The 25,945-nt window shown below is 46.3% G+C and overlaps 1 protein-coding gene across 2 annotated transcripts in view; it reads left to right on the top strand.

Annotated features, from left to right (window-relative positions):
• LOC148508525 (nectin-1-like) overlaps positions 1-25,945 on the top strand; it is a 69,284-nt gene that overhangs the window by 29,304 nt on the left and 14,035 nt on the right. For both annotated transcript variants that reach the window (XM_088444385.1, XM_088444384.1), the window contains one exon: positions 6,802-6,953. In XM_088444385.1, coding sequence (XP_088300511.1) covers positions 6,802-6,953 — 152 coding nt within the window. The remainder of the gene's footprint in view (positions 1-6,801; positions 6,954-25,945) is intronic.

The raw sequence follows: 25,945 nt of genomic DNA, 5'->3' as shown, positions 1-25,945 counted from the left end.
ACATAAATGTCAATAAAACGTATGTATCCCGTACAGTCCTCATGGATCACCAAATTGAGAAGACAGAAGGAAAAAAAACCTTGTGTAATACGGTGCAGACTAATGGATGACAAAAATACACGTGCACAGAACATAGCACACGTTACCTACCTGCCTTTCCCCTTATCCAAATCTGGTAGGCGTGCTGGGACTATCTCTGCCATATATGTGTGTGTTTTATGCTGCTTTGTGACTATACTATGTGTAATTTTACTGTACGTTCTTTTCTTTGTACCCTCCAATGTCATTGACCGTTTTATAACAGCGCTATTGCCGTTTCAAAATTATCAGTCAAAGCCGCCGGTGATTGGCGGTTTTGTCAAACACAGACGTGTCGCGACCGTTTCGGAGGCATGTCACACCCCGCGTTTGCGATCCTGTTCTCAAGAAATATGTCTCCGGCGTCTCAGTCCCCGCACCCATTCTGCAGGACAGTGGACGCGATCAATACTGCGATAATGGAATAATCTGTGACTGATGCTGCGTCTTTGTATGCAGATTCTTGGCTTTGCAAAGCTGCCAGTGGGCGTTTCTATACATCCCCTGACCTCTGTTACATTTGCATATTTTCTCATAGCAGCTGCATTCACATTTGCAGCCGCGGCGTTAACGCACTCTGATTCCGGCCCTGTATTTAAGTGGATTCGCAGGGACAGAGCTTAATCGCAAGCTCTGTCCCTGTATGTGATTTTTTTTTTTTTTATATATACATTCTTGTGATATATTCAAATATCGCTCTGTGATATTGGACAAATTTATCGCAGCCAATCCGCTTCCGCATGCGGATTGTGATAAATATGACCCATAATCACAAGTTTGGAAATGTTGCGGTATTTAGGGTACATTGCGTCGTTTGTAAGCTCTTTAAATGCTCATCTATAATAAATATTGAAAAGATCAGAGAAGAACAAATATTGTAAATGACTTCCTACCTACAGAACTGATATTGTGCTGACAATTGGGAATATTTGCAGAGGGGTAAAGCACTAGAGGAATGACTCCTTATCACCTTGTACTGGGAGTTTGGTGACTGTAGAAGAACGCAGCTTGTGTGCACCTCCAACGCTTTGTAAATGGAGCATGTAGGGCGTGTTGGGCTTTATGAAAGTAATGAGAAATGTGAGAAATGCTATCGGAGTCACCTGCGTGTACACACATGTAGAACACATTGTTATGTCTTTGGCTGTGACACGCTAGCATAGCTTCTGCTCTTAGCATGTGCTGGGGGGATAGCTGCAAATCTTGGTAACACCTGCCTGATCTCTTCTGGGGAAGAGATTAATGACGCAGGGGCTGCGGTCAGTGTAACCCATTTGTGTCCGAATTACACCAGTCCCTGAGTTATACACTATGCATTTGCTTATCTGAATGGCTGTACCACCTAACAGGACTGGGAAGATTCAGATGATAACTGACCTTATCTCTGTTTGCAGATATAATTTAAAATACTAAGTTATTTGTAGAAGAATCTTGATTAATTTGTAATTATAGAGCTGATATCAGAGGTCTATTAAACCTTTATACAAAATGGCCGACCCGCCGGCCTATCTAAGGATTGGTAAGTGTGTACACACTTACCATTCGTCCGCCCAATGTGTCGGGCCTGTCGTCACACCTGGGCGGGCATTTCAGTTTTCCCGCCCAGTTGAGCTGTTACCATCGGGTCCCTGCAGCATGTGTACGTCGGATTGGTAGGTCGCCCCTACACATCAGCAGATGAAACGATATATCTGCAAGATATATCTTTATCCGCTGTACTGCACTGCAGACCGGATATGTCTGTGGATACTTCTAAATGACACCGTATAATTTATGCATCCATACGATTATTATAGTAGAGACTGTTAATGGGGGGGGGGATTTGAAGATTTATTTGGTTCGGTGCTCCCCCTTCTGTTTAGGGACTACATCCGGTAACAATGGCGATCTACGAGGTATTTTGGGGTATTTTTCCTAGCTGTATAAAGTTGTTTTGATTGCAAAATAATAACTTTATCCAAATTACAATTAGAGCCCACTTTGAGGTATGGGGCTGACCTGGGGCCATTTTACAAGTTATGAGAACAATTAAATGGACTTTATTACACCAGTTTGATGGCTGGGATCTGGTGACTTTCGGCAGTGAGAATCCTCGGGTCTAACCAGGGCAGAATTTTCAGTAATTGGTCAACTGCCCTTGCGTGACAAGGAGTAGCACCACACGGTATAATTTGGACTACTTAAGGTCCGTGCACATACCTTTCTACCATACAGGTCTTCTCCTCTTTATCTATGTGTGTTTGGTTTTTTTTTGTTTTTTTTCTACAAAAATCTCTTAAACTCAGAGACATAGGGGTCTATTTACTAAGCAGTGTTAGGAGACAGAGTGAAAAGTGATAAGGTGCCAGCCAATCAGCTCCCAACTGTCATTTTTCAAACACAGAGCCGTATTCAATTTGAGCCGAGCCACGATACTTTTTTGCGTCCCGGACTTTTCGACTACGTCGCCTGAAAAGTATCGCGCGCGTGCCCGCTTTACCCCGTATTCAATTTGAAAGTACGCGAAAACGGGACCCGGGGAAACTTGAACAGGTGGAAAGTACTGACATATTTGGGGAAATCAGTCTAACACTCCCCAAAAGATGCTCTGACATGGAGGTTAGCTATGGTACCCCCCGATTTGGCTTGCTGAAAGTATTTGGTCTTTTTAAACTGTCTTAATAGCTGCTAAATAGCGTTTTTCTATACATGGTGCAGAATAGTATTCAGGAGTATTTTTCCCTGAAAATAACTTATCCCAGCACATTTGGGGTACTTGAAAATGGGGGTCAGCATATTTAAAAGTTGCTAAAGTGAAGTTGAAAAAATTGTGAAAAATCCACCTGCCACAAGCACCTGCAATCAATAAAACACTTCTGGCATACTTGGGGACCCCCCCAGAGTCAAGTTCGCTGGTTTTAACTTTGTACCCCAACATTTTTTTTTCGTCCCCTTATTCAAATTCATTTTTTCAGTGTCCTTAAGTGGTTTTTTTACATTTTTTTAACAGTTTACCTTTGGGGGACTGTCTGAAGGCTGCACGGAGGTTCCCGCAACGTTGCATCCCAAAACCCTAATTCTGCACTTTTTTCCGCATGCTATTCATAGGCGAAACTTTTTCGCCTATTACATTGCATTGACTTTCCGCCTAGGCGGAAAGTCTTTCAAATTAAATACGGGGTAAAAGCAAAACAGGCGAAAATTACGTCATTGGCGAAAAAGTATCGCGGATCCAGACTTTTCGCCTCAAATTGAATACGGGCCACAGCCTGTGAGATGGCAGGTAGGAGCTGATTGGCTGGCACCTTATCACTTTTCACTCTGTCTCCTAACACTGCTTAGTAAATAGACCCCTCAGGAAGTTACGGAGCTAACTAATTAAATTGTGTGTTCGATTTTTAATGTTAATTAAATTCTGTATAAGCAATTAAAATGAGTTTTGATCCTTCTCCCCCAGCCAGCTTTGGGAGTCCTTTTGTTTATATTTCATTTGGTTGTTACTTGTTACAGGTTATGGCAACACATTCTCCCATTCCCAGTTCCCGTGGGATGCTCCTTATTTATCTATCCTAATATTAATTTTGAAACTACAGGGAGAAACCGTCTGTAAACAAGCGTAATGATCACAGCTAATAACGAGTGGAGCGAGGGGTTTATAGGTCTCACTATAATTCTGTCCCTGTAGTTTGTTACTGGAATAAGTGCGTTATTTAATTATACCTAACACAGTAAGGGCCTATTTCTGAGCCACACTTTGTTGCCACGTGTAACGAGTCCTGAAGGCAATCGACGCCAATGACTGTAGAGCGGAGGATTTGGTAAGGAGATAGGTTGGGGGTACCCCTTGTAGACTGGAGATGAAATAGGAAAGTCCAGCTACAGCCTTGAGGGCTGGAATCCTTGGCTAGTGGCGGCCGTTTTGCCTTTGGGCTGAGAAGCAAGATGCGGCTTTGGCGTTGTAGCAGCCTTGAGTGCTGGTAAGCCTTGGCGAGAGGCAGCCTCTGGGCGGAATAGAATGCGCTTTGGCCGTGTAGCAGCCTTGAGGGCTGGTAAGCCTTGGCGAGAGGCAGCCTCTGGACTGAATTGGATGCGGCTTTAGCCGTGTAGCAGCCTTGAGGGCTGGTAGGCCTTGGCTGGTAGACGCTGACGTTGATGCGCTAAATTGCGCACTAAGGACGCTGAGGTACGGCCTATGTTGCCGGGTTGACACAGGCGTTGGTGCACAGGATTGCGCACTTAGGATGTTGAGGTGCGGCCTATGTCACCGGGTTGACACAGGCGTTGGTGCACAGGATTGCGCACTTAGGATGCTGAGGGACGGCCTATGTTGCCGGGTTGACACAAGCACTGGATTGCGCACTTAGGATGTTGATGGGCGGCCTATGTCGCCGGGTTGACACAGGCGTTGGTGCACTTTATTGTGCACTTAGGATGTTGAGGTGTGGCCTATGTCGCCGGGTTGACACAGGCATTGGTGCAGAGCATTGCGCACTTAGGACGCTGAGGTACGGCCTATGTTGCCGGGTTGACACAGGCGTTGGTGCACAGCATTGCGCACTTAGGACGCTGAGGTGCGGCCTATGTCGCCGGGTTGACACAGGCGTTGGTGCACTGGATTGCGCACTCAGGACAGCAGGAATGCACACCATGCCGCCTAGATTACACAAGCGGCAAACAGCAGATGTTATGCTGACCATGCCATCTGGATAGTACAACCAGCAGACAAGAATAAAGCAAAGAGGAGCACTGGAACTCGATTGAAACAAAAAGGAGACTGGCCACAACCGGTAACGAGGCACGAGACACCCACTTTGAGGGCGGGATGCAGCAAAGGGAGAAATGCGGTCAAACACCTTGGCATTACCCTATAGAAGCCTATGGGCTTCTATTGGGAGAGTGCTGTAAGAGGGATCCAATTCCTCCCAGAAGCTCCTGCGGCATGTGTCATTCTGGGCATGCGCAGAATAACACCAGTGGCTTCTGGGTCATAGACCTGGAAGTCTCTCATTCGCAAAAGACAGCTCTTACTGAAGGGTGAGGGATGCATCACATCCCGGTTGCAATGCCTCATGCATCCCACCCTGAGAGTCTTCCCTAAGCTTGATGCGCCTGGTCAGATTGCAGTCCCATATAAATCTATGGAGAATGCTGTAACACAGGACCGCAGAAAATTACTGCGATATCTGCTGCTGCCCATGGACCTGATTCAGGGTTGGGCGCTATGCCGATTTTTTTCACAGTTGAGCGTTTATCGGCCATCTGCCATGCATCTAAGTTGTGCTACGCATGTATCCAGGTACATTACTATAGTCGCTCGCAGCAGCTATGTACTCGCAGTGTTATTGACAGTCAGGGGGCGTTTGTGGGTAGTTACGGGGGGTGGCGGCAAAGAAAGCAGGCGCGTCGCAACCGTTACGGGGACGTTTCACATCCTGTTTCTGCAATCCCGTACTCAAGAAATATGGCTCCGGCATCCTAGTTCCCGCGGCCATTCTGCAGGACCATAGGCTCACTCAGGACTGCGATAATCAAACTATCCTCGACCGATGCTCTGCACGCAGATGCTGGGATTTGCAAAGCCGAAGGTTGGCGTCTCACTACATCTCCCGGTGTCTGCGGCCTTTGCATAGCAGCTGAGTACTCAGACGCAGCAGCGGCGGCGGCATTAGTGTACAGCTCTGAATAAGGCGCTATGAAAATACATTCGGGGGAACCTAAACTGGTGTGGAAAATTTAAAAAAAAATAAAAAATTCTGAGGTTTTACCACAAAACAACGTTGACACATCTCACCCTTAAGCTGGTTGTATTATAAATACACGGGAAGGTGACCTGGTAGATTGGATGATGTAACTTTATCTGGCTTTGCAGAAACTATAGTATAAAAATTTCTGTGTATCTGGGAAATCTGGTCCCATACAATTCATATATGTGATATACAGTTCTTACCTAACCTATTAGGGAAAGGTCCAGTGGTGGACTGGAGCATGAAGGGCCCACCAGGGGAATGTAATGGTAGGGGCCCATGCTTTGGGGTGTGGTCAGTTAATACAGGGGATGAGGTCAGCCCCCACTGAGGCTTGGACTGACATTGGCCATGAAACTGACCCTACAATAGCGTAACAATGTATAATTTGAGTGCACAGTCTGGAACTTGACATTAGAGCAAGTGTTGGGGCCCTGAGGCAGTGGGGCCCACCGGGGATTACCCCTGTGGGCCAGTCCAACCCTGGAAAGGTCAGTCACCTTGAATTTCGGGGAGGATAAGTAGGTATTACCTGAGAGTGAGGAGACTGCTAAGCTACGTGCCCAACATTTATCTTACAACAGAGGTTCCCAAACTCGGTCCTCTGGGCACCCTAACAGTCCAGGTTTTAAGGATATCTATGCTTGACCACAGGTGACTTAAATAGTACCTCAGTCAATTTGATTTAACCACCTGTGCTCAACCATGGATATCTCTAACATCTGAGCTGTTGGGGTTCCTTGAGGGCCACGTGTGGGAGCCTCTGCCCTACAATGTCATCTCTATGCTCTCCCCCACACGTGTATCCTAAAATAAGTTCCAGTGCCTCATAAATGACACCCAAATAATGTGCTACCTATTTTCAAAAGTAGATGAACAAGGAAGAGCCTAACCTTCAAAAGCACGAATGGCTTTATCATGTGTCGGTGCAATATGTGCTTCTGATTAAGCTGGTAATATTGTATTTTTAATTTTAATGCTTTGCTTCATTTAATAACAGGGGGAATATATCCATTTCGATGGACAGCTTCAGAGTAACTTCGGGGACTTTGAATTTATCCAAGACGGATGACGGAGATATAAATGGATTGTACTTCTGCGAGGCTGCGAATATTGTGGGCGCAAACATAGGATCCATCTATCTGTACAGAGGTAAGATCTCATTGTTGTCAACCTGCCGCCCCCCCCCCCCCACCCACCCACACACACACAGCAGAGCATTGTCTGGCAATTAAGAGTATTAATGAGGATTATCTTGCACAATTCTGCACCATCTAGTGAGAGGAGCTGGGTAGATTGTGATATTCCTTTGCACAGTAGGAGCACTTCTGTGTTTTGTATTGCCTCCATATTTTGTGCAATTAAACTAGGTACACACTATATGATATATGTACCGATCTTGTGTTCCGCGACGGATCGCAATGACCATCGTATAGTGTGTACGGGCAAATCCACCCAATTCATCGTTTGATGAATTGTGTGGTTGCATCGTCCCATCTGATGTGCTGCACAACAGATGGGACAATGCACATACGAAGAGGTGCAGTTACATGAAGCATGCAACGTTATATTGCATCGTCGTATGGCGGAACGTGTACTGTGGCCCTGATTCAGAGCCGGACGCTCTGACAGAGCGCTCGCTCTGAATCAGGGCCGGCCTTCTTGTTTTTTAGAGCGGCCTCCTGCGGTCTTGACCACCCCAGCTTATGCGAGCGGCCAAGACCATCGCGACCATCGGGCTTGCGACGAGACCCTTGTGGTAGGGTCTCGTCTGCCGCAAGCCCGGAGTGCTTTTGGCCCTATCAGATGTCAGTGGGGCCGGACCCAGACGGTAGGCGTTCCCATGGGAACGCCTCCGTCTGGGCAGCCACGCCCCCGGCACGCCCACCAAAGGGGGCGTGCTGTCACTCACCATCGACAGCACGCCCCCTTTGGTGCGAGACCCATAGCGACGGCTTGGCCGTCGTTATTCGGGTCTCGCGCATGCGCACGACGGAGCTCCCTCAGTCATGCGCACTTGGGCACCATCGACCCGCTTGCAAGCGCTCAGCGCTCGCGAGCGGGTCTGAATTAGGCCCACTGTACGATAGGGATTCATGCAATACAGACAGTCATGTGATGCAATCCGTCAACGCGTGCATGCCAGAATTGGTAGCGCCGGTATGCATGACAATCACCGCAAAGGACCGCTCTGTCGGTAAGAGCGGCCCTTTGCGATGGAGGGACTTCCGGGTCTATGACCCAGAAGCCCCTATGGCAGCCTTGTGCGCATGCACAGAAGGATGCACGCACCATGGGGAGTGCTGGGAGGGATCCGATTGGATTCATCTCACAGCACTCTGCGGAGAGAAACCCTTAAGCTTCTATGGGTGACGCCATCAGGAAGATGACGTTACCCAGCGCAGCCAAGCCCCGGAGTGCATCACATTCGCATATGAGAAATGCGGTCAAACACGCATTTTCGGGGTTTGACCGCATTTCTCCCCTTGATGCATCCCGCACCTGATGTCCCCTCAGTCTCGCAATGTAACTAAGCCAAGCAAACTTGGGAGTTTCAGGAGATAAATATATAGTCATAGTTGGTCAGGACTTTGCAGTGATATTTCAGCTTGACCCAACATTCCCGCAAAAGTAGTCAGGTGGATTTTACTGGGGCTCTTCCCAAATGGTTTTCTACTTTACAAAAAGAGCACAGAAAGTTAGTAAGGAGAGAGTTACACAGTGCGTGTATATCTCCTGGGGAAGGACGATATTCCTGGGAGTCTGAAATTGACGATAGTTTACTTCTCTGAATGATTAGCAGAAATACATTTTACAGAAAAGGAAAACCTAGATTGTAGAGATTGGCGATTTACTAAACCATCATCACATCACGATGGATTGTAGGAATGCACAGACACGCTCATTGTAGAAGGGAGAAGTTAGCAGTAAGCTACAGTATTCAGTTCATTCTGCCAACCAGTTTGCATGATGACTGCTAATTTCATTGCCTTTTCTACTCTGCTGATGCTCAGCCTCTGATTAAATAAAGCTTTGTGGTGAAAGATTGTATTCAAGTTTCTGTCTAATTCTAGTTCCATTAAGATTATAAGCCATTAGCATGTTCTTGACAAATGTACCTGAAAGCTAAGAGCAATAGCCAAACGTTACAGACCGCAATTGTATATAGAGAAATTGTGGTGTACAGTTTTTGCCCAGCTGGCATCCAACATTAGACCAGCGCCATCCTGAGCCAACATGGCGTACTTGTATCATACACCCCACAATATACAATCATTATTGTAACACTGACATACTAGCCAGAGCATCTCTCTAGTGAATCCAGCATACCAGTCTGTACCCTCATTATTATATCAGTGATTTCCCCACCTACCAGTTCCTGCCTCCACAAATCATTGTGTGCCCGTCCCCCAGCAGTACCAGCAATATCGTACCAATGCCCAAACATACCAGCCAGTGTCCTCACATATTAGACCTGTAGTATAGTAGTGTCTGAACATGCCAGCCTTAGCCCAAAGATACCAGCTTGTTCTCACAAACTACGACTGACCCTGCACTATACCAGTGCCTGTATATACCCACCGTAGACCCCCACATAGCTCCTTGTGCCATGACAGCACAGCTACATCTCTCTCTACATACCAGCCATTGACCCTGTAGCACATGTGCTCTCACATCAGCGTGCACCACCAGAGAAAGCCAGCACTAATGATTTCACACACCACAGTGTGCCAGCCAGGGCCACAAATACTAGTCCATACTTCCACAGTGTACCAATACGCAGTATATCAGCCACCCGTGTACTAGCACAGAGCTCCCAAAGTACACATGCAACCCAGTAGTTTGCCAGCCAGTGCCCCAACAATACATAGGAAAGTCCCCCGAAGACCACTAACACCAGTGCTGTCATTATACTAACCGTTGCCCGATCTACCCGACAGTGTATCCTACCACTTGGGTCTCTGTATGTCTGTCATGAATTACCCTGCATCATGTAACCAGCAGCCACCATAGTCAGCATGAGCAGGTCTTTTGGTGACATCCGTGACAGCGAGCCCAGTTTCTTTCTTCTTATAAACATCAACATCTTACGTGGCAGTAGTGGCTGTGAGCGTGTGCCAGCTAGGTGAGAGGGGCACACTTTATCTCCACACCAGTCCCCTTCTCAAGTTGCTATGTTGCCCTTTTTAGCTACCATACAGATCAGCATTTTTCAAGCCCTGCCATTAGCCCATCTTAAATGCATTGTACCCTGCAGTGACCCCACATTGTAATAGAAAGGACTCCTACACCCGCACAGAACCCAACACCCCTTACAATATAATAACTTAGTAAGCCTGTGCAGATCACATTCCTATGAGCATAGCACTGTGCAGAACTAATGTACAGTACAGGTTCTGTTCTTTTATACAGTAGCTACTATACAGTACTAGTGGCTAATGTACAGTACAGGTCCTGTTCTTTTATACAGTAGCTACTATACAGTACTAGTGGCTAATGTACAGTACAGGTCCTGTTCTTTTATACAATACTAGTGGCTAATATACAGTACAGGTCCTGTTCTTTTATACAGTAGCTACTATACAGTACTAATGGCTAATGTACAGTACAGGTCCTGTTCTTTTATACAGTAGCTACTATACAGTACTAATGGCTAATGTACAGTACAGGTTCTGTTCTTTTATACAGTAGCTACTATACAGTACTAATGGCTAATATACAGTACAGGTCCTGTTCTTTTATACAGTAGCTACTATACAGTACTAATGGCTAATGTACAGTACAGGTTCTGTTCTTTTATACAGTAGCTACTATACAGTACTAGTGGCTAATGTACAGTACAGGTCCTGTTCTTTTATACAGTAGCTACTATACAGTACTAGTGGCTAATGTACAGTACAGGTCCTGTTCTTTTATACAATACTAGTGGCTGATATACAGTACAGGTCCTGTTCTTTTATACAGTAGCTACTATACAGTACTAATGGCTAATGTACAGTACAGGTCCTGTTCTTTTATACAGTAGCTACTATACAGTACTAGTGGCTAATGTACAGTACAGGTCCTGTTTTTTTATACAATACTAGTGGCTAATATACAGTACAGGTCCTGTTCTTTTATACAGTAGCTACTATACAGTACTAATGGCTAATGTACAGTACAGGTCCTGTTCCTTTTGTAGTTACTATACAGTACTAATGGCTAATGTACAGTACAGGTCCTGTTCTTTTATACAGTAGCTACTATACAGTACTAGTGGCTAATGTACAGTACAGGTCCTATTCCTTTTGTAGCTAATGTACAGTACAGGTCCTGTTCTTTTATACAGTAGCTACTATACAGTATTAATGGCTAATGTACAGTACAGGTCCTGTTCTTTTATACAGTAGCTACTATACAGTACTAATGGCTAATGTACAGTACAGGTCCTGTTCTTTTATACAGTAGCTACTATACAGTACTAGTGGCTAATGTACAGTACAGGTCCTGTTCTTTTATACAGTAGCTACTATACAGTACTACTGGCTAATGTACAGTACAGGTCCTGTTCTTTTATACAGTAGCTACTATACAGTACTAGTGGCTAATGTACAGTACAGGTCCTGTTTTTTTATACAATACTAGTGGCTAATATACAGTACAGGTCCTGTTCTTTTATACAGTAGCTACTATACAGTACTGGTGGCTAATGTACAGTACAGGTCCTATTCCTTTTGTAGCTAATGTACAGTACAGGTCCTGTTCTTTTATACAGTAGCTACTATACAGTATTCATGGCTAATGTACAGTACAGATTCTGTTCTTTTATATAGTAGCTACTATACAGTACTACTGGCTAATGTACAGCACAGATCCTGTTCTTTTATACAGTAGCTACTATACAGTACTACTGGCTAATGTACCTTGCTGAGCCTGTTGCCTAATGGCCAATATACTGTAGTCTTTTATAATAGCATACAAAAATTAAATGTGTCTGCATTCACAGGATTAATTTCAAGTCATAGGTGGGCATCACCAAAAGCACCAAAAACTCAGAGACGTCCTATATAAAACAAAATGGGCACTCGTCCAACTTGTTCCCTACCAATGAATAGTCATTTATTGATCAAACACTGTAGAATGCCTATCAGTTGACTTATCAGTCCCAATTTTGGAAATCATAAAGTGCCAGGAGTCACCAAACCCTCTTAAATTTCTATAAGCTGTAAGTGAATTGCTGAGAACATCTTGGACCCAAATGAACCTCGAGGGTGGAGTGAACGGTGAACATTAACAGTGGCTAAGGGCCAAGGTGACCTGGAAAATAATCTACAGTGTATGGAACTAGTAACACTGAAAGTTTATTGATCATTTTAATTTTTTTTTACTATTTCTGTTTCATAGTGACCCCACACATAAAAATCAAAAACAACGTGTGGCATTACAAAAATAAAATGCAGAAGTCTATGGTGCTATCTCAAGATCAAAGATCATTTTATTTTAGATATCCAAAAATCAAAACACTTATTATCATTTACTTGATGACCCTAAACCAATTGAACATCCTGTTATTTCAGTCGAAGGGCATATTTATTAATTACACTGCACAACAATGAAAATGTTTCCGATGTGAAAATAGTTCTAATTGATTTCAGCATGCAAAGAATGAATATGACATATAAAACTCTCTGTTAGCTCTGAGTTCCGAGTTATAGCCCATTTATGACGATGTAGGGTATTCCTAGTGAAGTGGGCAGAATTATAGAGAATCTTACCAGCAATCTGCGTTCCGCGCAGAGGGGGCGGGGCCTAATGACCCAATTAAATGAATCAGTTATTTGTCCCCTCCCCTATTCAAATATATGTGATTCACGGGATTACCCACACAACATAACTGTGGTGCACTGAGTGACAAGCATAGTGAGCGATTCCACCAAGACATCTCAGCAATGGAACAAAGATATCAGGGTAGGTGACAGTGACAAGAGATGCCCCAGAGGAGGAGTACAAGCGACAAGCAAAGAGAAAGCACCCCCATGTATAGGCCACTATATTACATAGTACTTTCCTATGCTGTATGTTTGTTTCCTATGCTGTATGTTTGTGTCCTATGCTGTATGTTTGTGTCCTATGCTGTATGTTTGTTTCGTTTTGTGTTCTTATTTGTGATTGATAGAAAATAAACAACAGTTGTTTTAATTCAATCAAGAAAATATCAGATTATTTTAAAATAGCTTTTCACTATGACTATATTACTAATGTGCAGTATAGTGCAAGTAGTATAACTCAAAAAATAGAGCTAGTAAAAACATTCTGAAATCATTTTAGTTTTTCTTGACCTCAAATTAGTAAAGTATGACTATTAGTAATGTATGACTATTTTTAGAAAGGAAACAAATTAAAAGTATTAATTTGTTGTACAGTGTTATTGGGTCCACAACCCAATAATTATAACTTCTTATCACCGCAACTTGCGACAATAAGAAATTAATGATCGCCGGGATGTATTAAAAGCCACCCGCAGGGACACAGGGGCTCTGAAAGGAGCTAGTCCTTGTGGTGTTTTACAGGTGATCACTACAGACCCTTCTCCCAGTAACTCCTGTAATCTGTATCCCATAGATTACAGCAGCTAATACCATCTGGAGATGAGTTGGCTACCAAGGGAGCTTGGTAAATTTGGCAAAAAAGTAGTTCCCATAGAAACTTGGGGTATGCTTTAGCGATCGACAACAGCCGATACTTCCCATATCGACTGCGCTCCCCTGTATAGGTATTCTTGAAATTGAGTGTTTTCAGGGGATATCCCGCTAATATTAATTGATACATAGGCTCCATAGGGTCTCTCGTGTCTAACCTTTCTAAGAGGGGTATTCAATATGGGAGCGAAAAGTCCGTGGTGGACTTTTCGCTCCACATCGGAGAATTTTCAGGGATAAAGTATCGGGCACGCGCCTGCTTTATCCCCGTATTCAATATAAATCCTCCGAAAACGGGACCTGGCGGAGTGGGATTTGCGATAAAAAATGAAGTTTTCATGGAAAAAATTGTAGGACCCCCCTAAAGTTGTAAAAACATGGGGGATCACTATGGGTCCCCCCGTTTTAGCCTGCAAATGAAAGTCGGGATTTAAACAGCTGCGGAAGGTGTTTTTTTCCCGACATTGAAGAAGTGATGCAGAAGAGCACTTAGGTTATTTTTTTCGTTTTTTTAAGTGGTCCCATCAAATTTGGGGTACATGAAAATGGGTACTAGCATATTTTGATGTCCCTAAAGTAATTTTTTTAAAATTCTGCAATTGTGCACCTGCCGCTAATAATCTATTCTAGAAAACACCTGCCGCTAATAATCTATTCTACAATACACCTGCCGCTAATAATCTATTCTAGAAAACACCTGCCGCATACATGCAGAATAGCCCTGAACCTATTTCCCTATTGTTAAACAATTTTTTCCCTTTTTTTTTTCACCCCAATTTTGAAATTAATTTTTTGGGGTGTCCCTATTTTTTTTAAAACTTTTTTTGACACAGTTATTTTTAAAATGTCATTCCCAGGGGTGCAGGCTAATTTTTTTAAGCCTGCACCCCTAAACCCCAATTCTGCACTTTTTTTCGACACCTATTCAATGGTGAAAAGTTATCCCTGTTTTTTATCAAAGACTTTTCGAACCTGCGAAAAGTCTTTGAAATTGAATACAGTGTAAAACTAAAACCTGCGATAATGACGTCATAGGTGCGATATTAACGCAAAAATTAAGTTTTCGCTCCCATATTGAATACCCCTATTAGTATGTTAACTTTTGTCTTCAGGCCCACATTGTCTCTCAGTGGTCTTGCCTAAAACATACCACATATATGCTAAAAAATGTGAATAAGATAAAAAATGGCTGGATAATTATTGCTTGTTGAATTGTGAAGACAATCATTATATAAACATCTGATATATTATTTTATTCATCATATATTTATGTATTATGCATCTTTGATGCCTTTCTGAGAATTGTTGCTATTTATTAAATTACCTTTATGTGATATCAACTGTCCATTGATATTTGTGGTATTAGCTCCATAATCATTGATTAGCGCTGGTATTCCTTTTTATTTATTTATTGATTACCAGTTATTTATATAGCGCACACATATTCCGCAGCGCTTTTGACTTATAACATAAAAGAACCATTATTAAAAAATCAAAAGTTTCCATTAAATTCTACATTAACACAAAGTAATCCAAAGGTTATGACAATTACAGGAATTGAACAGTAATATAATATTACTACACTGTGTACACTGTACTATGAGTATATATGAGTGGGTTCTTGTCCGATAAGAGACGTTTTTCTGGGGAGGTTTTCTTGACAATTCTTACTCAACGAGACTTTACATGCAAATGGTACAAGTTCCTTTCAGCATATTGTAGCAATATTCATATAAAACAGGTTTATCTTTTTATCAACTTTTATTTCCACATTCAAATTTTGTACATTATGCAACATCAGATAATATACCGGAGCCTCTCTTCATAAGTACTTTCATATTCTTGGTAAAGTATACGGCATTGGTATGTTTCAAATATACTATTTTGTGTGTGTTTTTATTTTATTTATTGCATTAGCATAATTGGATGAAGGAATTTTAACTCTAATGCTCCCATATCCTGTTAATGACTGAAGATTTGTGCAACATCAATGAAGTCTTCCAGTGGATAGATCGTGAAGGAACTCTTAGTACGTTCAGCTTGATCACACCGTTACCAACTGCTCTGAGCACTTTACCATAACGTATCTAAACAGCTGGAGAAGTTCTGAGGACAAACTGTCTGCAGCTGGTTTGGAGTTTTCAGTATCTCATATCATGAAGCTCCCACCCGGGGAATGCCCTGGTAGGGACCCATGCTTAAGGGGAGGCATGGCTAACCTATAGAAAGTGCATGGTCTGTAATTTCTAAAAATATATACTAAATACAGATAGTGCATACAGTATAATGTACCAGACTGATAACAGCAATGCACTGTAGTGAATGCACCATAATCCTGGGAATGCAGTTTAATGTAACATATGTATAATAATAATTAAGCACATGATAGTGAACCCAGGGCCGTTTCTAGACCACATGGACCCCCGGGGCGAGAATTTCCTTTGGCGCCCCCATTACACACACACTGCCCCATAACCTCACACACACACTGCCCCCATAACCTCACACATACACTGCCCCCATAACCTCACACACACACACTGCCCCCATAACCTCACACACACACACTGCCCCCATAACCTCACACACACACACTGCCCCCATAACCTCACACATACACTGCCCCCATAACCTCACACACACACACTGCCCCCATAACCTCACACACACACTGCCCCCATAACCTCACACACACACACTGCCCCATAACCTCACACACACACACTGCCCCCATAACCTCACACATACACATACTGCCCCCATAACCTCACACACACACTGCCCCCATAGCCTCACACACACACACTGCCCCATAGCCTCACACACACACATACTGCCCCCATAACCTCACACACACACTGCCCCCATAGCCTCACACACACACACTGCCCCATAGCCTCACACACACTGCCCCCATAACCTCACACACACACACTGCCCCATAGCCTCACACACACACTGCCCCATAGCCTCACACACACACACTGCCCCATAGCCTCACACACACACACTGCCCCATAGCCCCACACACACACACTGCCCCCATAACCTCACACACACACACACTGCCCCCATAGCCTCACACATACACTGCCCCCATAGCCTCACACATATACTGCCTCCATAACCTCACACGCACACACTGCCCCCATAGCCTCACATACACACACTTCCCCCATAGCCTCACACACACACACTGCCCCATAGCCCCCCACACACACTGCCCCATAGCCCCACACACACGCACTGCCCCCATAAAGTCACACACACACACTGCCCCCATAACCTCACACACACACTGCCCCCATAACCTCACACACACACACTGCCCCCATAACCTCACACATACACATACTGCCCCCATAACCTCACACACACACTGCCCCCATAGCCTCACACACACACACTGCCCCATAGCCTCACACACACACATACTGCCCCCATAACCTCACACACACACTGCCCCCATAGCCTCACACACACACACTGCCCCATAGCCTCACACACACTGCCCCCATAACCTCACACACACACACTGCCCCATAGCCTCACACACACACTGCCCCATAGCCTCACACACACACACTGCCCCATAGCCTCACACACACACACTGCCCCATAGCCCCACACACACACACTGCCCCCATAACCTCACACACACACACACTGCCCCCATAGCCTCACACATACACTGCCCCCATAGCCTCACACATATACTGCCTCCATAACCTCACACGCACACACTGCCCCCATAGCCTCACATACACACACTTCCCCCATAGCCTCACACACACACACTGCCCCATAGCCCCCCACACACACTGCCCCATAGCCCCACACACATGCACTGCCCCCATAAAGTCACACACACACACTGCCCCCATAACCTCACACACACACTGCCCCCATAACCTCACACACACACTGCCCCTATAACCTCACACACACACTGCCCCCATAGCCTCACACATACACTGCCCCCATAGCCTCACACACACACTGCCTCCATAACCTCACACACACACACTGCCCCCATAGCCTCACATACACACACTTCCCCATAGCCTCACACACACACACTGCCCCATAGCCTCACACATACACTGCCCCCATAGCCTCACACACACACTGCCTCCATAACCTCACACACACACACTGCCCCATAGCCTCACACACACACACTGCCCCATAGCCTCACACACACACACTGCCCCATAGCCCCACACACACACACACTGCCCCCATAGCCCCACACACACACACTGCCCCCATAGCCTCACACATACACTGCCCCCATAGCCTCACACATACACTGCCTCCATAACCTCACACACACACACACACACACACACTGCCCCCATAGCCTCACATACACACACTTCCCCCATAGCCTCACACACACACACTGCCCCATAGCCCCACACACACACACTGCCCCATAGCCCCACACACACACACTGCCCCCATAGCCTCACACACACACACTGCCCCAATAGCCTCACACACACACACTGCCCCCATAGCCTCACACACACTGCCCCCATAGCCTCACACATACACTGCCCCCATAGCCTTGTACATACAATGTCCCCATAGCCTCACACACACACACACACTGCCCCCATAGCCTCACACACAGACACTGCCCCCATAGCCTCACACACACACACTGCCCCCATAGCCTCACACACACACACTGCCCCCATAGCCTCACACATACACTGCCCCCATAGCCTTGTACATACAATGTCCCCATAGCCTCACACACACACAGACACTGCCCCCATAGCCTCACACACACACACTGCCCCCATAGCCTCACACACACTGCCCCCATAGCCTCACACACACAGACACTGCCCCCATAGCCTCACACACACACACTGCCCCCATAGCCCCCCCCACACACAGCTGCCCCCATAGCCTCACACATACACACTGCCCCCAAAGCCCCCCACACACACAGCTGCCCCCATAGCCTCACACACACTGCCCCCATAGCCTCACACGCACACACTGCCCCCATAGCCACACACACATAGCTGCCCCCATAGCCTCAAACACACACACTGCCCCCATAGCCTCTCACACACACACACACACACTGCACCTATAGCCCCACACACATATAGCTGCCCCCATAGCCTCACACACACACACACTGCCCCCATAGTCTCACACACACACTGTCCCCATAGTCCTACACATACACACACTGCCCCCATAGTCTTACACACACACTGCCCCATAGCATCACACATACACTGCCCCCATAGCCTCACACATACACTGCTCAACACACACACACTGCCCCCATAGCCTCAACACACACACTGCTCCCATAGCCACACACACACAGACACTACCCCCATAGCCTCTCTCTCACACACACACACACTGCCCCCGTAGCCTTACACACACACTGCCTCCATAGCTCCACACACACATAGCTGCCCCCATAGCCTCACACACAATGCCCCCATAGTCTCACATACACACTGCCCCCATAGCCTCACACACACACTGCCCCCATAGCCTCACACACACACTGCCCCCATAGCCTCATACACACACACACTGCTCCCATAGCCTCTCACACACACTGCCCCATAGCCACATACACACACACACTGCCCCATAGCCTCTCACACACACACTGCCCCATAGCCTCTCTCACACACACACACTGCCCCATAGCCTCACACACAAACACTGCCCCAAAGCCTCTCACACACACACACTGCCCCCATAGCCTCACACACACACTGGCCCCATAGCCTCACACACACACACACTGCTCCCATAGCCTCTCACACACACTGCCCCATAGCCACACACACACACTGCCCCATATCCTCTCACACACACACACACACTGCCCCATAGCCTCTCACACACACACACACTGCCCCATAGCCTCTCTCACACACACACACACTGCCCCATAGCCTCTCACACACACACACACACTGCCCCATAGCCTCTCACACACACACACTGCCCCATAGCCTCTCTCACACACACACACTGCCCCACAGCCTCTCACACACACACTGCCCCATAAGCCCTCTCAGGCCGTGCCTTGAGCCGCCCCTGGGTGAACCTATATATATATACCACAATAATGCACTATACATCTCATAGGGTCCCCCGGTACTGACCGGTCAGAGTCTAAAACTCAATGATAACTGCTTTAGGGCTATAAATGGGGAAATACAGGACAATGTAATAACAAATTAATCTAAGCTCTTACCACTGAGATGACGTAATTGTAGGTTAGTGAATTAATGCTGAGTTACATTGCCATTCCAATTACTGTCAGGAACTGTGTTTAGTATGGGGGGCAGGGGTGTTGTGACCACGACCAGCCAGCAGGGGGGCAGGGGTGTCGTGACCATGACCAGCCAGCAGGGGGGCAGGGGTGTCGTGACCACCTACAATGATTGGCAGGAGGGCAAATCTTTGTTTCGTTTCTATAGAAGCGATCCAAGCACCCATGTTCATCAGTGGTCCTGCTCTACCGGGTACATGATCCTCTATACTGTAGAATAACAATGTATAATTAAAGTCCACAGTCTGGAACCTGACCCCTGTCACTGTGTATATTATTCACATTCATCATACAAATACATTTTATCGATGTATTATTAGATATTAACTCATATTCTTATATGAGGGTTATCCAGTTTTTATATCTTATATTTTATTTTTGTTCAAATAATTTCTTCTTTGTGGAAAATATTGTGACATTTTATAGGATACAAACAAAAGAAAAACTTCAACTGAGAAATCCCCCATCCCACACACCCTGACACACACACACACCGTGTCACACACACCCTGACACCCACTCACCCTGACACACACACACCCTGACACCCACTCACCCTGACACCCACTCACCCTGACACACACACACCCTGACGCTCACCCTGACGCACACACGCCCTGACACACACACGCCCTGACACACACACACCCTGACGCTCACTCACCCTGACGCACTCACCCTGACACACACACACTCTGTAACACACTCACCCTGACACCCACTCACCATGATACCCACTCACCCTGACACACACACACCCTGACACCCACTCACCCTGACACACACACCCTGACACCCACTCACCCTGACACACACATACCCTGACGCTCAGTCACCCTGACACCCACTCACCCAGACACCCACTCACCCTGACACACACACACACCCTGACGCTCACTCATCCTGACACATACACACCCTGACACACACACACCCTGACGCCCACTCACCCTGACACACACCCTGACACACACACACCCTGACGCTCACTCACCCTGACACACACACACCCTGATGCCCACTCACCCTGACGCCCACTCACCCTGACACACACACACCCTGACACACACGCACCCTGACACCCACTCACCCCGACACACACACACACCCTGACACCCACTCACCCTGACACCCACACACCCTGACACCCACACACCCTGACACCCACACACCCTGACACCCACACACCCTGACACCCACTCACCCTGACACCCACACACCCTGACACCCACACACCTTGACACACACACACCCTGACACACACACGGTACATTGCCACAGTATCAATATATGCTAAACTGTATAGTGCAATTCTTTATCTTCGCTTGATCAAGTCATTATGAGTTCAAAGTAAAGGAGAACAATTTCTAGATTGGAGCAGGTACCTGATCACAGCATATAATGAATGGTTACATCTTCCCTGTGTGTCTTCCGGCAATTTACTGTTATACACATATTCAATATTTGAATGACTCAAGATTGATGTTGCATTAGGGAAGAAGTCGGGAAGTCCTGACCGCCGGCTTCCCGACTGTCTAATCCCGGCAAGGGGTTAAATGACAGGCATCGAAGCCTGTCATTTTACCTGCGCCGGGAGCCCGACACCCGGTTTACCGATCGAAGGTAAGCCGGGCGCGGACAGCCGCGCGAGGGGGGACTTCGGGTTAGGCATCCCCCTGGGAGTTTAGGGTTAGGGCTAGGCACCCTCAGGGGGAGGATAGGGTCAGGCACCCCCCCCCGGGGGATTTAGGTTTAGGCGTCGAGGAAGGGGGGGTTAGGTTTAGGCACTTAGAGGGGGGATTAGGGTTAGGCACTTGGGGGGAGGTTAGGGTTAGGGGGTAGAATAGGGTAGGGAATACTTGCCTTGGGAGGATCGGGATTTTCACGGCTGCCGGGATGCCGCTGTCGGGATTTGAACAGCCGGCCATGCGGCTGGTGGTCAATCATACTGAATCCGTTGCATTAAACAGAAATTCCCGTGCAGCATCTCGCCAATAATGGAGAAGACTCTCCACAGCTGTGTCCCAGAATGACCCCAACACATTCCCACCAATAGGACGGGCTGAGCTCTTTCTCCTGTCATCTGGGAAGTGTGAGATACACACACTCTAGAATACACAATGATATCTATAGAAATTGATCACAACAGGTAATCTCTAGCTCAGGGGTAGTCAGCACACAGCCCTCCAGCTGCTGTGGAACTAAACGTCCCAGCTTGCCTTGCCACAGGTTTGGCATGGCCTTATAGCAAAACTGTGACAGGGAATGCTGGGATGTGTAGTTCCACAGAAGCTGGCGGGCTGTATGTTGAATACCCTTGCTCTCTAGCATATCACAGCATATAGGACCTCATTCAGAGTCGGTCGTTGCGGCCGCACGGTCGTAGGGGAAAGGGGCCGGATATGCAAATGAAGCGATCACAAGTTGCGGTCCTAAGATGAGATTGTTAGCTGAACGACCGAGGGTAAGAAGCGGTTGTAAGACTAAATCACGCCCCCTTCTCGATCATAACACACGTCATCTCCTGGGATATAAGGATTAATCGCGACCATCGGAAACCATCGGAGCTGGTTGTAGAGCTTAAGGTTGACCATACCCTCTCTTAAGCACTACGATCAAGTCAGTGTACAAACCTCCCATGTCACATGTGCCATGACACTACTTTGTTAATTATGCACTCCCATTAAACGCCGTTCGCATAATCAGGCACTCCTCCGTTCGGATCTCCACTCCCCCGTTTTCAAGCACCTTCCCCTATTACCACCCACAGACGCCTCATTCTGTCACTCAAACTACTGACCTGGCTGTGTTCAAGGAGAGAGAAATTTCTGATCGTAACAGCTAGTTTGCGCACGCGCATTGCGAATTTTACGCATGTGCAGTTCAGCGAACATCGGCTGCGTATGACCGTGCGGCCGCAACGACCGACTCTGAATGAGGTCCATAGTCCCACTTGTCTTCTATTCCCTGCACACTTTTGTAACCAAGCCCGATGGAGTCACGGCATCTACAGTTAAATATATGTCTTCATTCAAATGTTCTTTTGTGAATATACAAACTTAGGGCCTGATTCAGAGCCGTTCGCTATTTGCGGTCGTTCGTTCAAAAACAAGGGGTGGCTATTCAAATGATCCGTTCGCAAATTGCAGTCTGTTCACACCTCTAAGTCTGAACGAGCGAGCAAAACATACGCTCGTTTATTTGTTAAAAACGCCCCCTGGCCGCTCGCACCATACGTCATGTCCGCTATTTATTAGATTAATCGAGTACATCGACCAGCGTATGAACTGCTCGCTATTCTTGTGGTTGGTTTTTGCTACCACAATTTTGCGAACAGTTCTGGCTTAAAAAAAACCCAGTGACGTGGTCAATGACGCTGCTGTTTTAAATATGCACACCCATAAAACGCCCGTTTTGACCTTTAAGCACGCCTGCGTTCTGATTTCCACTCCCCGTTTTCAAGCACCTTCCCCTGTTACCACCCACATACGCCTCATCCTGTCACTCAAATTATCAGGCATTCGCTATTTTGCGAGCACATGAATTTCGGCCGCACTGACTGGTTCGCGCATGTGTATAACGATCCGTACGCATGCGCAGATGTGCGAACATCGCTCGGAACGAGCGTACTGCCGCTAGCGAGTGGCTCTGAATGAGGGCCTTAATTCGCCCTACGAGGGAGGATATTACATGGCTCAGGCCTGTGGTGTTTTGTATGCTTAATCCCTTAATCCCTTCAATCTAGGATGGATCTGTGACTTGTCAGGCTTCTCATCACAAAGAGTTTACAGACCTGCAAAACATGCTCTGGGGATTTAAATATAGAAGGCACGTACTACATCCATGTCTATTTCAGGGGATGTAGTTAGAATCCTGATGCACGGGAAGCCTTATTTATATCTGGCCTGAGAGTTACAGATATATTCACATACACTGATCTTCAATTTGCGCCAAATTTGGCACACCACCGATTTTGGGATTAAGCCGCACGAGCCATACCACCATAAAATTGTGTACCGAATATGAGTCTTATTCACATCACTAACGCAATAAGAGTACAATGGATGGGTCTCCTGGACGTTGGAGCAGAAGTGATATACGATGGACGCTAACCTGAGTAATAAGGCACAAGGCAGATGCGAGTGAGCCGTACCATGCTGCATTTTGCCTAATCTGCGACTTTATGCCAACTCCATTGAAACAATAACACTAATCCTAAGCACCCAGTGCAGGGTAAGTGACTTTAGATGCAGTTAAGATGTGAGAAAGACTCTAAATTCAGAGATGAGGGTACAAGACCGGGAATCGCTACCCTTGGCGGAGCATCTAAGACGCGTCATACGGCACAAAAAGCATGGGTGTATGAGAGCACGTTGTTAGATGACAGTGTGCAGCGTCATAGGCGTTCCTACAATGGCATGATAAGTCCCCGGTCCACCTGCTATGCTTTAGCCTGCTCTATGGTAGAACCCAATCGCTTCTTCATGAATAAAAACATTACCCGGCTCTTCTACCTGTCGTACTAATGTTGGTGAAGCTTATGTGTCATAGTTTGTGCACAACAGCAGATAACAGCTTGTGAGTGATTTTAATGTGGGAACAAATACATTAGCTGGGATGATAATTTCCACACGGATAAATTATTATGTTCTTCTACTGGGGAAAATATAAAATGCTGGATAATATCTGAAATTATACATATACACTTGTATACAGTTTATTGTCCAACATCTCATGATATGCATATGGGGCTTATTCAATATTGGACAGGAATGGAATCGCAAAATATGTCTGAAAACCTTGTAGTTGCGGCAAAGCGGTAACTAGACTTTTTGGTGCCTTGTGCCAGAAAGAGCATTGGCGCCCCCCTCATTTTTCAAAGGGACATAATGCACCCAAAAAAGGGCCATGGCTTCATGGGGAAGGGCCAGGGAAGAGCTAGGAGAGGCCAGGAGATGCTGGGGATGAAATATGGAAGCTAAAAGCAAGAATGATAATAAACAGAAATTTGACAGGCCCAAACAGCGCCCCCTGACGTGTGGTGCCCTGTGCGATGGCACCGGACGCACTACCCTAGATACGACCCTGAGTCGCAGTTCCCTTCCCCCCACGTACCTGGATTAGATGCGGCTTTCAAATCACAGTACACAATGGAAACACATTACATTTAATGGCTGGTTAGGGCAGATAATAAGTGCCTTGGAGCACCAGAATTGCGAAGTGAAACACGCAAATATTTTATTATGACAATACTTTCTGTTTATGGGGGTGATTCAGCAGAGGACGGAGCCTGCTATCGCAGCTCTAATAGTACATGGTGTTTAGTATGTAACACCCTTAAGGCGCACATCCACTTGCTGACTAGTGAAGGACTGAACGATAACGATATATCATTCAGTGCAGGCACCCTCCCTCATCCCTGAACATGTTCAATCTATCGTTATCGGGTGACAGATTGATGCCGGAAATGAGCAGCGGGAGCGCGCATCGCTGGTCGTTTCCGACATTTTAGTGCCCGATTCATGCCCGATTAATGAGCGATTGAACAATATCGTTATCATTCAATCGGTCATTAATATCGCCTAGTGGATGTGCTCCTTTAGAAATGTCAGGGAACGGAGTATGGAACACAGGGGTCTATTTACTAAGCAGTGTTAGGAGACAAAGTGAACGGTGATAAGGTACCAGCCAATCAGCTCCCAACTGTCATTTTTCAAACACAGCCTGTGACACGGCAGTTAGGAGCTGATTGGCTGGTACCTTATCACCGTTCACTTTATCTCCTAACACAGCTTAGTAAATAGACCCCTTTATATTGTAAAGTGGTGGAGCAACTCATTTATGTAAATATTTGAGCAGTGTGCACTAAATGGGATATTGCTGGTATTATTCTGGGCGCATGTAGAAGGCTTTAGAAATGACGTGCGAGTGGGGCTCATGCCTGAAGCGGGAGAAGGGGTCCCTGCAGTCAGTGGGGAAAAAGGCGATAAAAGGAGGACCGCATGCTATGGCAGTTGGAGAGCGGCTGGTAACCCCATTGAGAGCCCACTGACCTGTATCCTTAGAGCCAGATTACTTGAGGGCTAGCTAGCGGTGGCTGAGGGGGCAGGTTTTTGGAGCCAGTGAGGGCATAG

This window comes from Taudactylus pleione, unplaced genomic scaffold (genome assembly GCF_031769625.1).
Source record: "Taudactylus pleione unplaced genomic scaffold, aTauple2 ptg000361l, whole genome shotgun sequence".
NCBI classification, from domain to species: domain Eukaryota; kingdom Metazoa; phylum Chordata; class Amphibia; order Anura; family Myobatrachidae; genus Taudactylus; species Taudactylus pleione.
The sequence above is the reverse complement of the archived record's forward strand: the minus strand, read 5'-3'. Positions and strand labels throughout refer to the sequence as shown.